Source organism: Muntiacus reevesi, chromosome 5 (genome assembly GCF_963930625.1).
Source record: "Muntiacus reevesi chromosome 5, mMunRee1.1, whole genome shotgun sequence".
In the NCBI taxonomy this organism is placed as follows: domain Eukaryota; kingdom Metazoa; phylum Chordata; class Mammalia; order Artiodactyla; family Cervidae; genus Muntiacus; species Muntiacus reevesi.
In genome coordinates, this window is record NC_089253.1 from 47,978,601 (window position 1) to 47,993,524 (window position 14,924).

Here is a 14,924-nt window from a genome sequence, read left to right on the forward strand (position 1 = left end):
TGCTGCCGCAACACAGGGCAAGACCCAGTGTCTCCAGGGAACGGCGTCCGAGCCCCGGGGACCGCATCTCCTGCAGGACTTCCACCTGGGATCCTTTTCACCCTTCTCTCACAGAGACACGTTCAGCACCAGCCCTAACCCTCAGTGAGTATCTGCCTACGTTCAGAGAGGGGGAACAGCAACATGCCGAGCATGGACGAAGAGGGAGCCCCATGGTCCCCCTGAGCCCGTCTGCATGGCCCAGGCTGCGAGCTGCTGCAGGACTGTGGCACCAGCGCTTCCTCCCAGGACCCCACAGGCCCAACTGCACCCCACTGTTACAACCACGTGGGACCACTGCACACCCCCCGGAGAACCAAGGCTTAACTGCTAGTCATACCACGCGCTGGCAAGAACACGGAGGAGCCGGGAACTCACACTCGGCCGAGCGGGCACAAAACAGGGCAGCCGCTCCAGAAAACGCGGGACAGGTTCTTAGAAGGTCAAACACGCAGCTGTCACGCAAGCCAGCGGCTGCACCCTCAGGCACCTTCCTGAAGGGAAGGACACCACGCGTCTACACCAGCCCCGCACGCAGGACTCACGGCAGCTCCACACCAGGCCCACGGGGAGCCAGCACCACACTCAGCCTGCCGAGACACGGGCAGACCGCGAAGACACACACGAAGCCAGGGAGCAGACACGGGGGCCTCCGCCGCAGGAAGAGCAGCAGGACGGCGCTGGCCGAGGGCAGGTCCGTGCTGCCAGGCGGGGGGGGCCAAGGTGCCAGAGACACAAGGGGACGTTCCCAGGGGACGCTCTCCACCTTGGCCGTGGGGGTGGCTGCACAAATACTTGCATTTGCTAAAAACCACAGTGCACACTCGACTGATTAAGTTATATCTCAGAAAGGCAATTTTTAAAAAATTACTGTGTCAGAATCTCCCAGAAAAAAAAGAAAAGAGCGAAAGACGAAAGCACACAGGCAAAAGGGTGGCACGTGTTGAAGCCGCGAAGGCCCCCAAGCAGGAGGACGGATGAATGAGCCCACGATGCACACACTACGCTCCCTCAATGCAAACAGATGCTTTTTCCAAGTCTCTCTACACCTGTAAAACACACGTTCCTTACAGAAACTCCTTTCATTCGTCTTTCTACCCCAGCACCTGGGACAAGTGAGCACCCAGCAGTGAATGCGCACGTGAACACGTCCCCCGAAGCCCAGCACTGAGACAACACACCTGACCCCCAACAGGACAGCACAGCGGCCGTCTCCAGAGGGCCCAGGACCGAGGGCAGGCCCACCAGTGTCCACGAGCAGCCTGACCCCCGCTCTTGCGTTCCCAGGCCAGCCGGGCAGCCAGGGCAGGGGGCCACCTGCCCACAAGGGGTCCAGGGCTGCCCGGCAGAGACCAGAGGCGGCCTTCACGCTTCGACAGGGAAGCTGCACACGAGGCTGTGGCCGCCGGTCCCGCCGTGGACCAGGTCTCACGCGGACGCTGCCCTGGCGCCAGGCCCTGTCCATGCCTCCCGCCTCCAGCTGTCTGTTGCCAAGGACGCCACGCCCCGTGCACATCCAACACCCCCAGCGGCCCGTCCAACGCCCACATGCCCACCACGGTCATCCTCCGTCGGCGTCCCGGACCGTCTGCTTCTGCACTGAAGCAGGTCACTTACTCTCCATTAGCACAAGCTTCCTGGTGGAAACTCTCCGTTTTCGTCTGGAAAGGCCTCTTTTAGCTTCGTTCTCATGGAGCCGGCAGCTAGATGCAGACTGCTTGGGGCTGCCCCTTCCAGCGCGCTGATAGCAGCCCCCGCCCCGCTGCTCCTCGGCCCTCCAACGAGCCTGGCCGCACGGCTCCTGGGAGGAGGGCCCATCTCCCGCCCCCTCTGGCAACTTCAAACATTTCCTGTCACAGGCTCAGCATTCTCACATCGGTGTCTCTGGATGTAGAGTTCATTATTTAGTGTAACTGTGGCCTCTGCGTCTGAGGTTCAGTGAGCTTCACGAATCTTCACACGCTGTCTGTCACACCAGCTCTCTCTCCTCCCAGGAGGCCAGCCAACCCTTCCAAATTTCATCCCCCACCCCCGTCTCTCACCCACTCTTCGTCACACTCAGGACAGGCTGTCTCCTCACCCACCTTCCAGGACACCGTCTGTCTTCAATAAGCGTGTTGCTATATCCACGTGAGCTCTTTATTTTAGTCACTCCATGTTTTGCTCCTAGAATTTCCATTTGGTCTTATTTCAAAACCTGCTATGTACCCTTTAATACTGTCTAAGGTCCCCACTGAAGCTTCCACGTTTGTCTCACTGCTTCACAAGCAGTGGCCCAGCTCTGCCATCCTCGGAGTCTCGTCTCAGAGGCCCCTGCGAGCCTGCTGCTGTCACCCCTCTGACCCGGCCGCGCCCTCGGGCTCCTCTGTGACGGTGCTGAGACGACCCCCTTGAAAAGTCAGCTGCAGATGGTACGTGACGCCTACTGCATGGCTCCACCTGCAACGGTCACCTCTTCCTCCAGAGGACTGGGACAGGGCGGCTGGCTCCCAGGTCACTCCCGCCTAAGGGCACTGCGTCTCAGGGCTCAGCTTGAAGTGCAAAGAGGCCTCTTGTTGGTGAGCTCTGGGCTGACTTCCTCCTAGAGCCCAGCTGCTCAACCTCAGCACTGGGCCTCCTCAGGCAGGCGGTTCTGGGGTGTCTGGTGGCCTACCAGGCCTCCACCCAGTAGGTGGCAGTAGCTTGCCAAACCCAGCGGGACCAGCCTCTGGCCCTGGGGACAAAAATCATTCTGACTGATAACCACCCTCCAAGACTTTGAAGAATGGGAAAGACTAGAGACCTCTTCAAGAATATCAGAGATACCAAGGGAACATTCCATGCAAGGATGACCTCAATAAAGGACAGAAATGGCAAGGACCAAACAGAAGCAGAAGAGATTAAGGAGAGGCGGCAAAGATACACAGAGCTAGACGGGAGACGGTCTTAACAACCCAGAAAACCATGGTGGCGCGGTCACTCACCTACAACCAGACATCCTAGAGTGTGAAGTCAAGTGGGCCTTATTAGGAAGCGTTACTAGGAACAAAGCTAGCAGAGGTGATGGAATTCCAACTGAACTATTTCAAATCCTAAAAGATACTGTTAAAATGCTGTACTCAATATGTCAGCAAATTTGGAAAACTCAACAGTCGCCACAGGACTGGGAAAGGTCAGTTTTCATTCCAATCCCAAAGAAAGGCAATGCTGAAGAATATTCACACTACCACATAATCGTGCTCATTTTCCATGCTAGTAAGGTTATGTTCAAAATCCTTCAAGCTAGGCTTCAGCAATACGTGAACTGAGAACTTCCAGATGTACAAGCTGGACTTAGAAAAGGCAGAGGAACCAGAGATCAAATTACCAACATCCACTGGATCATATAAAAAGCAAGGGAATTCCAGAAAAACATCTACTTCTGCTTCAATGACCACACTCAAGCCTTTGACTGTGTGGATCACAACAAATTGTGGAAAATTCTTAAAAAGACCAGAATACCAGACTACCTTACCTGTCTCCAGAGAAACCTGTATGCAGGACAAGAAGCAACAGTCAGAACCAGACATGAAACAAGAATGGTTCAAAACTGGGAAAGGAGTACAACAGCGCTATATATTGTCACCCTGCTTATTTAACTTATATGCAGAGTACATCATATGAAATGCTGGGATGGCTGACTCACAAGCTAGAATTAAGATTTCTGGGAGATATCAACAACCTACGATACATAGATGATACTCTAATGGCAGAAAGTGAAGAGGAACTAAAGAGCCTCTTGATGAGGGTGAAAGAGGAGAGTGAAAAAGCTGACTTGACACTCACCATAAAAAAAAAAAAACTAAGATCATGGCATCTGGTCCATCACTCCATGGCAAACAGATGTGGGAAAAAATAAAAAGTGACAGACTTTATTTTCTGAGACTCCAAAATCACTGCAGATGGTGACTGCGGCCATGAAATGAAAAGGCACTTGTTTGGAAAGAAAGCTATGACAAAACTAGACAGTGTATTAAAAAGCAGAAACATAACTTTGCCAACAAAGGTCCGTCTAGTCAAAGCTATGGTTTTTCCAGTAGTCATTTACGAATGTGAGAGTTGGACTACAAAGAAGGCCAAGAGAAGAAGAACTGGTGTTTTCAAATTGTGGTGTTGGAGAAGACTCTTGAGAGTCCCTTGGACTGCAAGGAGATCCAACCAGTCCATCCTAAAGGAGATCAGTCCTGAATATTCATTGGAAGGACTGATGTTGATGCTGAAGCGCTATACTTTGTCCACCTGATGCAAAGAACTGACTCATTGGAAAAGATCCTGATGCTGAGCAAGACTGAAGGCAGGAGGAGAAGGGGACGACAGAGGATGAGATGGTTGGATGGCATCAGTGACTTGACAGACAGGGGTTTGAGCGAGCTCCGGGAGATGGGGAAGGACGGGGAGGCCTGGCGGCTGCAGTTCACAGGTGGGATGCAAATGCGCGGCCCCCGTGGAGAGAGCTGGGTGGCTTCTCACAAACGTGCACACTCTCTCACCACGTGATCAGCAATCACGCTCCTTGAAAACACAACCACAGTAAAACCTGCACACTGATGTTTATAGCAGCTTTATTCATAACTACCCACACCTGGAAACAACCAAGATGTCCTTCAATAGGTGAATGGATAAATGAACTGTGGTACACTGAACAATGGAATATGAGTCATCTAAAAAGAAATGAGCTGTCAGGCCACAGTGAGACATGAAGGAACCTTACATGCATGTAACTGAGTGAGAGGAGCAAACGGGAAAAAGCCATGCTGCGCCCCCAGCGCTGTGACTTTCTAGAAAGGGGAGCCGTGCAGAGAGCACCAAGGCCAGCGGGAGCGGGGCTGGGGGGCGGGGGCGAGGAAGCACGCGGAGGGCGTCCCCACAGGGAACGGCTCCGTGTGCGGCTGTGACAGAAGGCGCGCGCCGGGACATCTGTGGGGACAGCGGGGGCCTGAAGGGGTCTCTGCACCTCCCTCTCAACCTTGCTGGGAACCTAAAACCGCTGCACACGAACACTGGGGGGGCTGCAACTGACATACACACACACTGAGGTCTCCACATGGCGCTAGTGGTGAAGAACCCACCTGCCAATGCAGGAGGGTTCCCTGGGTCGGGAAGATCCCCTGGAGGAGAGCAAGGCAGCCCACTCCAGTATTCACGCCTGGAGAATCCCACGGACAGAGGAGCCTGGCGGGCTACAGTTCACAAGGTCACAAAAAGTCAAACACTTCTGAAGAGAGTCAGCACTCGTGTGTAAAAGAGACAAGTAGTGCAAACCTACCACACAGCATGGGGCTCTCCTCAGTGGCCTGTGCTGATGTGAAGGAAACCCAAAACTAAGGGGACACATGTACACGCAGAGCTGATTCACCTTGCTGTCTAGCAGAGACCGACCCGGACTTCCCTGATGGCACAGAGGATAAGAATCTGCCCGTGAGTGCAGGGGAGGCGGGTTCGATCCCTGGTCCAGGAAGAGTCCATGTGATGCAGAGCAACCAGGCCCACGCGTCACAACCACCGCAGCCGGCACACCCTGGGGCCTGTGTTCCACCAGAGAAGGCCCCAGGCTGCTGCAACTGTCAACAGAAAAAGCCTGCCAAGCCAATGACGACCCAGCAGCAGCCAAAAACAATTAAAAAAAAAACAACAAAAAACTGACATTGTAAAGCAACTACACTCCAATAAAAATTTAAAAATAAATAAAACTGTTCTACAAAAGAGTCTAAATTTTTTAAAAATTTAAGCAATGAAAGTTATAGACATCCCCCCATACACACACACACAAGAAACATTTGTATAAGCAAACCACTCCACATAAAAATCCAAGACTTTCTCAGGCCTCCCAGAGAATCCTTGGACTGGTCAACAGTAAGACAGAACACCTCCCTGAGTCCGTGAGGACCAGCCCTGGCCCCACGAGGGCCTGCATCCTGACCGTACCGGATGTCCGCGCTCGCCCGCAGCAGCAACCGCCCAGCAGCCCTGCCATCCGTGGCCCCTCCGTTCCGTGGGCTCACCCCGCCCTCTCCTCTACGCACTTTTTCTAGGTGATTTCAGCCACTCCTCTGGCTAACGTCTGTGCAGAGATTTGAACCAGGTCTCAAATTTGTAAAAATTTACTGAAAATTTAAAGTCTACGTCCTAAGGGACATAAGATGTCCCTTGGGACATCCTATGTCCCAAGAATGAAAATCTACACTTGACAATTCTCCCAAATGTGGCCGCTCAGGGAGCGCCCGCCCCGCAGGCTGGCCGACAAAGAGGTCGTGTGTTCACCACGCAGACACAGCTAAGATGCCTCCGGCAGGAAGAGCTCAGGTAAGCACAGGGGCCCCCACGCAGAGCAGGGAGCTGGCTGGAGCTCCTGCACCCTGTGGAGCAGAGTCGGGGTCAGGGGGATTGCTCCAGGCCAGTGTCCCCCCAGCTCCAGGAAAAGGCTGGACCGGGGAGGAGCCCCGCTATCCAGGATCAACTCTACATACACCATCAAACAACTCCAGAATAACCACAGGCTTTGTTTAAACATCAACAGAGCCAGGACAGCATCTGTACTGCCTTCACTCTGATTTGAAATGAAAAAAATAAAGATGAGATTAAGAGATTAAGTCCCTTTTGCAAAATTTACAAAAGAATATTGTGTGTGTGGACAAAGGTTAACACTTACCTTTAAATTTGGATCTAATGTTTGCCAGCTCTTTGTTTATTCTCTTTATTTCTGCTTCTTTACTTTTGCCTAAAAAAGAAAACACAAAGGCATCACTTTAACTGATTTCTAAACAAACACCTCTTCCCTGACAACAGCGACACATCAGAGCTAAAGGCAGAATCAGGCTCGTAGGAGCCCCAGGGAAGACGCCACCGGCCTCCAGGGAGGCCAGGCAGTGGGGCGCGGCCCCCCGTCAGGGCCAGCGAGCCCGTGGACGCCCCCCACGTGAGGGGAGCCCCCAGCAGCACACAGTCAGCTCTGCTCACCTTCTCGCCGGCCTGGACCGGGGCGCGCTCAGAGCGCCGCTGAGCATGCTCCGTGACAGACCACGCTCGGCTACGCGACTGCTCCTAAAGCTGACTTTTACTTCGAGATCATTTTTTAAAGTGTTATGTTTTAATTACTGTAGGCTTCTAATTTTCTTTCTTTATGAAATTCCAGGCCCACAAAATCTGACAGGTGCACGTCTATAGTAAGCAGTGAAGTCTGGGAACCGCCTACTCATAAAGAAGGAAGGAAGGCGCACTGACTGCAGGCAGCCACAGCCCCACACCCTGCTCTGCGCCCCTCGCCGCCCTCGCCACGCTCGGCCTGTGCGCTCACCTCCGTCCACTGACAGCTGTGCACACAGCCTGAGGGGCAGACGCCACTCCCCAGGGCCACGTGTCTCAACAGCACTGCACAGGAGGCTGCTCATCACACAGGCAAGCTGCGTCACGCGCTCCCTGTGTAACATCCCACTGCTGCTTCAGAGCAGGAGCGCAGCCGCTACCAAAGGCCTCTGGGGGCAGGCAAGTAAGTCCCTACCCCAGAGGGAGAAGAGGTTTCCACAGCAACCGCCTCGGGACCACCGACAGGCTGGGCGCTGACAGACGCCCTGAAGACACGTCGCCCACCGCCCAGCTTCCACCGCTGCCCCTTGTGGGACTGATCCCACCTCGCAGAGAGGCAGCGCCCTCCCAGCACCAGCTCTTTCACCACTAACTTGCCGACAAACTGGGCTGCACATCTCCGAAATAAAAGAATCCTCCTTCGACGAACCCCTTCTGCTCTAGCAAGGCCCCGGCCGGGTGGAGAGGCACGCTCACCCACCAGGCACTGCTCAAGGTGCCCAGACTCAGGTTAAAACAACACTTCAGTCCTCAGGGAGACGATGCTCCACGTGGGGGCTGGGGGGGCGAGTGGCGGCTGGGTGTCAGCTCTGGGAGTGAGGGGCGGGCCGAGGGGACTGAGTCTCCTGCCCAGCTCCAAGGCCGGCCCTCTGGAAGAGGCGCCCCAGGACCCAAGGGCACCCCACAAAGCTGCAGGCGGGGCGGTGGGTCAAGCTCAAACTTTTTTAAGTTTTCCTGAAAACGTTAATACCTCTGCAGCAGTAGGCTGACTGGGCGAAAGGGCTACGAAACAAGGTCGTGGGCGCCTCCGCCCTCAGGACCTGCAGAGGGCGCCACAGGCCTGGCCTGAGCGCGGCAGGAGGGCCGCAGGGGAGTGCCCTGCCGGCGTGCGCCTCTCCACGGTGCAGGAACTGCTATGTGCTGCTGGTACGCGACTCGGCTCTACCTGCCAAGCCCGAGGGAAACAGGCCTGCGTGGCAGGAACTCAGTTGAGCAGAAATGACAAAGGGTTGGAAGGGAGTGAAGAGGGCACCAGGCTGAACGGAGGGGATCGACAGCTCAGGCTCGGAGGTCAGGGGAAGGACGCACAGGAGCAAGGGGAACCACGGGACGCTGCCCTGCCTCTGGGCAGCCAGACGGGGCGGGGCACGAAGCTGCGGCTTTTTAGCCTAAGCTGGGTCGATTTACAGCACGCACACACACATTTATTTTAATGAACGGCAGGCACACTCTCCCAAGGACAAGAGCAGACTCTGGAGTGGGGCGCTGAGGCTAGATCCAACCACTGCCTCTGGTTTGCTCTGCAACCAAGGGCAATGATTTCGCCTCTCTGAGCACAGCTCCCTCGACAAGGAAACCACAGAAAGCCACAAGGCCTCACGGCAACACACCTGGGCGGGGAGGCAGGAGAGGGCCAGTTCAGTCCAGTCGCTCAGTCGTGTCCGAATCTCTGCAACCGCATGGACTGCAGCACGTAGGCCTCCCTGTCCATCACCCACTCCCGGAGTTTACTCAGACTCATGTCCATTGCGTCAGTGATGCCATCCAACCATCTCATCCTTTGTCGCCCCCTTCTCCTCCCGCCTTCAACCTTTCCCAGCACCAGGGTCCTTTCCAATGAGTCCATTCTTCGCATCAGGCGGCTGAAGGCACAGCGTGGCTGTATCCCCGCGGCTCTCCTGCTCATGTCCTCCCCCGAGACGCCCAGCCTCATGCCTCCAGTGACACTCAGCTGTGCCTCACCTGGCAAGACAGCGGAGTAGAAGGATGTGCACTCATCTTCTCCTGTGAGAACTCCGAAATTACAACTCGCTGCTGAACGACCATCGACAGGAGAATGTTGGATCCCACCAAAAAAAGATACCCCACATCCAAGGGCAAGAGAGAAGTCCCAGCAAGATGACAGGAAGGGTGAAATCACGTTTAGAATCAAACCCCATACCCGCCAGAGTTGCGCAGAGGGTACAAACAAAAACCTTGTGAGCCCAGGACCCAGAGCCTGAGCCAGACCTCGGAGCCTCCTGCGCGGGGGCATGGCTCCGGGTGGGGCTCCCAGGGTCACACAGCCTGTGACCTGAGCCCCCGTGGAGGAGGTCACCATTAACCCACTAGAGAGCAGATGACCAAGCAGATGACCCACAAACTGCAGGACAACTATACCAAAGAACTTCTCACACTGCTAAGAAAGTTCCAGGACCCATAACCCCACAGGGCTTCCCTCGTAGCTCCATTGGTGAAGAAGCTGCCCGGAGTGCAGGAGACCCAGGTTCAATTCCTGAGTCGGGAAGGTGCTCTGGAGAGGAAATGGCAAACCCATTCCAGTATCCTTACCTGGAAAATCCCACGGACAGAGGAGCCTGGCAGGCTACAGTCCCTGGGATCACAAGACTTAGCAACTAAACCACCACCAGGAGCCATAACAGATTCCCCAACCTGGAGATCTGGCAAAGGTACTGAGAACTCCCAGAGAATTTGACTTTGGAGGCCAGTGGGATTTGATTACAGAACTTACACAGAACTGGGGAAACAGACTCTTGGAGGACTCAAATGAAACCTTGTGCGCCCCAGGACCCAGGAGAAAGGAGCAGTGACCCCACAAGAGCCTGACGCAGACTTGCCTGTGAGTGTCTAGGAGTCTCCAGCAGAGCGTGGGTCGCCATGGCCTGCCGCAGGCTGGGGCACTGACTGCATCACTGCCTGCGTGGGGCCTTTTGAAGGAGGTCGACATTATCTTCATCACCTCCACCAAAGTTTGGTCTCAGGTCTAGTAACAGGAGGGAACACAGCCCCGCCCATCAACAGCAAATTGGATTAAAGATTTACTGAGCATGGCCCCGCCCATCAGAACAAGACCCAGTTTCCACCTCAGTCTCTCCCGTCAGGAAGCTTCCATAAGCCTCTTATCCTTCTCCATCAGAGGGCAGACAGACTGGAAACCACTATCACAGAAAATTAACCAATCTGATCACATGGACCACAACCTTGCCTAACTCAATGAAACTATGAGCCATGTCATGTAGGGCCACCGAAGACTGAGTGGAGAGTTCTGACAAAACATGGTCCACTGGAGAAGGGAATGGCAAACCACTTCAGCACTCTTGCCTTGAGAATCCCATGAACAGTATGAAAAGGGAGAAGGGACTGCCCGCGGGGCAGAGCGCAGGCACTGCTCCTGGCTCAGAGATACCAAGAGCAGCGCCCAGTGCAGACAGCAGAGGAGGGCGTCTGTGCGACAGGAGGGCCACCCTGGACTCCACCACAGGCCAGAGGACTAACCCCACGTAAACCACCACAGGGGCTGAGTCACGCCCACACAGAGACGGCACGCGGCAGGCAGACGGCCCCACAGACAGAGCAGCACCGGAACCGCCAGCCCCAGACAAGCTGGAGAACAGCAAGAAAAGCGGAAAGGGACTGAAAAACTCACAGGACAATCCAGATACTAGGTAAGAGAAATCAGGTAAGACAGACATTTAAAAATCATTTAAAAAATGAATAAAAAGAGGGAGTTCCCTGACGGTCCAGCTGTTAAGACCCTGTGCTCTCTCACTGCCAAGGACCTGAATTCAACCCCTGCCCAGGGAACGAAGACCCCACAAGGTGTGCGGCACAGCCAGAAAGAGAAAGAACAGAAGAACACACACAGGGGCCTGAAGAGGAGCAGAAGATGGAGACAGAATCATTTAGATCAAACAGAAATGAAGAGGGTTCTGCTGGCGGCCCGGTGGTAAAGAATACGCCTGCTAATGCAGGAGGCGCGGGTTCAATCCGCGCTTCAGGAAGACCCCGCACACCACGGAGCAGCTAAGCCCACTCCCCGCAGCTGCCGAGCCTGTGCCCCAGGGCCCATGAGCCGCCACTGCCGAAGCCTCACAGCTGACAGCTCAGGGCCATCCCTGGCCAGCTAACACATCTGCAACTGCAAGGAACAGCCAAAAAAGGAAGGAAAAGAAATCCTTGGAACATCTGGGGAAAAAAGCAGCTGATACAAGGAAGAAAATGAGACTTCCTCAGATCTCTGACCCTAGGGGGCTTGGGTCTGGGCTGGACCACCACGTCCACTGGCTGGACTGCACCTGGGCGCCTCATCACCCGGGGAAGACGACACCCTGGGGGCCGAGGACATACACACTGGCCCTCACGGGCGGGCGGTGCTCCCACTCCGCAGGGCGAGGCTGTGCCTGAGCCACGGCCCGGAGACCCCCACGGCCCAGAGGACGCCCACGGCCCCAGGGACCCCCACGGCCCAGAGGACCCCCACGGCCCTGGGGGTCACAGCCCCGGGGACCCCCACGGCCCAGAAGACACCCACAACCCTGGGGACCCCCACAGCCCCGGGGACCCCCACGGCCCAGAGGACACCCACGGCCCCAGGGACCCCCACAGCCCCGGGGACCCCCACGGCCCAGAGGACACCCACAACCCTGGGGGTCACGGCCCTGGGGACCCCCACGGCCCAGAGGACACCCACGGCCCCAGGGACCCCCACGGCCCAGAGGATACCCACAACCCTGGGGGTCACGGCCCTGGGGACCCCCACGGCCCAGAGGACACCCACGGCCCCAGGGACCCCCACGGCCCAGAGGACACCCACAACCCTGGGGACCCCCACGGCCCCGGGGATCCCCACAGCCTAGAGGACACCCACGGCCCCGAGGACACTCATGACCCCGGAAACCCCCATGGCCCTGGGGACGCCCACGGCCCCGGGGACACCCACGGCCCCGGGGACCCCCATTGCCCTGGGGATGCCCACAACCCTGGGGACCCCCATGGCCCCAGGGACCCTCACAGCCCCGGGGACGGCCCTCCTGACTCCCACCACCCAGGAACTGCTCAGGTTCTGACTCGCCCGAACAGGTGAAGTTTCGAGTATGGCCATGAGGGAGACATACCACACACAGATCAACACGTCCAAATCCACACTTATGCCCCAAATTCACCAAACCACCACCCTCTTCCGCGTGGCGAGGATGCCGGGGAGAAACACAAGCGTGGCCCCACCTCAGGTTCACAAGAGTGACTGGCCCTCCTGGCCCATCATCTCGCCACCAAGCCCTGCCGCCCCACACTGCTGGGAGCAGCTGTAGCAAGAAGGCTGCTCTTTCCAGATAAAGCAGCAGCCCTGGAGAAGGAGAGGAGGCTGCCCACCCTGACTCAGAAGCCCATCCTGACGGGCTGGCCGCAGCCAGAGCACCGGGTGTGGGGCTGGGCTTCAAGGCCTGCAGTGAGACCCCCGTGCCTACCCCACCAGAATGCGGCAGGCTGTCGGCCACAGAAAACAGCAAGCTTCTAACAGGCAGTTCCCACAGTGGGTGTCAGAGCTCTGGGGGCTAATGAGAAACCCAGGCCAGCCCACAACCACCGCCCCCAAACCAGCTAGGGTATGCACCCAGTCGGGAGCAAAGCGCGCGCTCCAGGGGGACAGGCTCTGAAAACCAGCTTGGAGTCTACAGCCACCGCCGGGGCCTTTCTCCCGAAGCACACGCGGGTAACAACGTGCCGGTCAGCCGCCCCTCCTTGTTTGCTGGCCGCGCTCATCAGCTCCCAGCGCCAGCGCTCTCAGAACAGCCTACCTTCACACAAAATCCCAGGGGCCTATCACAGCAAACCGCGAAAATCTTAGAGTGAGAAGTCTGAAATTTACAATAAAATTCGATCGAAATAAAGAAGTTTAGTCTGTGTGTAAAATGACTTCACTGAGGAAACCAAAGGCCCCAAACTGACCACAGAAAAGCCTGCTTCTGAGAGAAGAGGGCGGGCGCGGGGAGGACCGCCCCTCCGGCCCGGCCCTGCCGCTCCTGCCTCGCGCGGGAGCTCCACACAGCGCGCGCGGAGGGCCACACCATGGGCCGCCTGAGCACACGCAGGGCGCCAGGACTACTCTCGGAGCTCTCTCTGCTCGTTACCTCTAGTGCACAGGAAGGCTGGGCCTCAGAGCAGAAACCCTTCAAACAGCGGATGGGAACCCAAGATTCCAGGGAACATTGAGAGCTGCTGTGCCACAGATCAAAGCAGCGTGGTCCAGACAAACCCTAACAGTGTGTCTTATTCTAACAACAGAGTGAGACGTAAGTGACGTGTCCCACAATTCACTCACCTGACGCACACCACTCAACGGCTTCGAGTACATTCAGAGACGTGCATCCATCACCACTGTCTAATTTTGGAAAATGTTCATCTCCGCAAAAAGAACCACCACACCCTCCCGCTGTTGCCCCCCATCTCTCCCTCCTCGGCCAGGCTCCGCTCTTCATCTCCGCGGCTTCACCTCCTCTAAATGCTTCACACGCAAACAACCTGTACATGTTCTTCTGTGGCTAGCTTCCTCCAGCACTCACAAAAGCCGCCACGACTGTGCCAGGGTCGCAGGGGCCGGTGCCTCTCCCCTTCTCACTGCTGAACAGCCATGCTTTATACAGATGTGCCACGTTTGGTTATCCATCACTTGATGCGTTTGGGGCTTGTTACCACTTTTTGGTTACGATGAATATGTTGCTATGAACATCTATGAACAAGTTTTTGCATGAATACACACTTGCAGAACTGCTGGGTCCTATGGCAACTGCATGTTTAACACCTGGAGGAACTGACAAGATGTTTTCCCAAAAGGCAGCATCACCTCTGTTGTCTAGTCACTCAGGCCTGTCCAACTCTTCCGGACTTCACGGCCTGCAGCCCGCCAGCTCCTCTGTCCCTGAGAGTTCCCAGGGAGCAATACTGGAGTGGGTTGCCATTTTCTTCTCCAAGGGATCCTACCAACCCAGGAAGCAAACCCCATCTCCTGCACTGGCAGGTGGATTCTTTACCACTGACCACCAGGAAAGCCCATCTTACTCACCGCCACAAATGAGCCAGGGTTCCAATTTCTCCACAGTTTTGCCGACACTTGTTACTGTCTATCACTCTTACCCCAGCCATCCTAGTGTGTGAGAAGTGGCTGTCACTGGGTTTTCGATTTGCAGCTGCCTAATGGCTTACGTTATCAACTGGGCATCTGTGTATCTGCTTTACGCATCTTTGATCAGCCTATCTGTCTTTTTTCTTTCGGGGGCCACACTACACAGCTCGTTGGATCTTAGTTCCCCGGAGGCCAGAGACTGAAGGCAGGCGCTCTGCAGTGACAGCACAGAGTGCTAACTACGAAACTGCCAGCAAGTCCCTGCTGTGCTGTGGTTTTATCTTCATTTATCTCAGTGTATTTTTTTATCCTCCCTTGTGTCCTCTTCTTTGATTCACTAGCTATTTAGAAGGGTGTTTGATTTCCACAGATTTGGGAATTTCCCGCCATTCAGTTCAATCGCTCAGTCATGTCCTGCTCTGCAATCCCACGTACCTGCAGCGCGCCAGGCCTCCCTGTTTATCACCAACTCCCAGAGCTTGCTCAGATTCATGTCCACGGAGTCAGTGATACAATCCAACCATCTCATCTTCTGGCATCCCCTTCTCCCCATGCCTTCAATCTTTCCAAACATCAGGGTCTTTTCCTATGAGTCAGTTCTTTGCATCAGGTGGCCAAAATATTGGAGATTCAGCTTCAGCATCAGTCCTTCCAATGAATATTC

At 55.7% G+C, this 14,924-nt stretch overlaps 1 protein-coding gene across 2 annotated transcripts in view; it reads right to left on the bottom strand.

Moving 5' to 3' along the window:
- AP2A2 (adaptor related protein complex 2 subunit alpha 2) overlaps positions 1–14,924 on the bottom strand; it is a 71,103-nt gene that overhangs the window by 30,614 nt on the left and 25,565 nt on the right. For both annotated transcript variants that reach the window (XM_065938053.1, XM_065938052.1), the window contains exon 2: positions 6,707–6,775. In XM_065938053.1, coding sequence (XP_065794125.1) covers positions 6,707–6,775 — 69 coding nt within the window. The remainder of the gene's footprint in view (positions 1–6,706; positions 6,776–14,924) is intronic.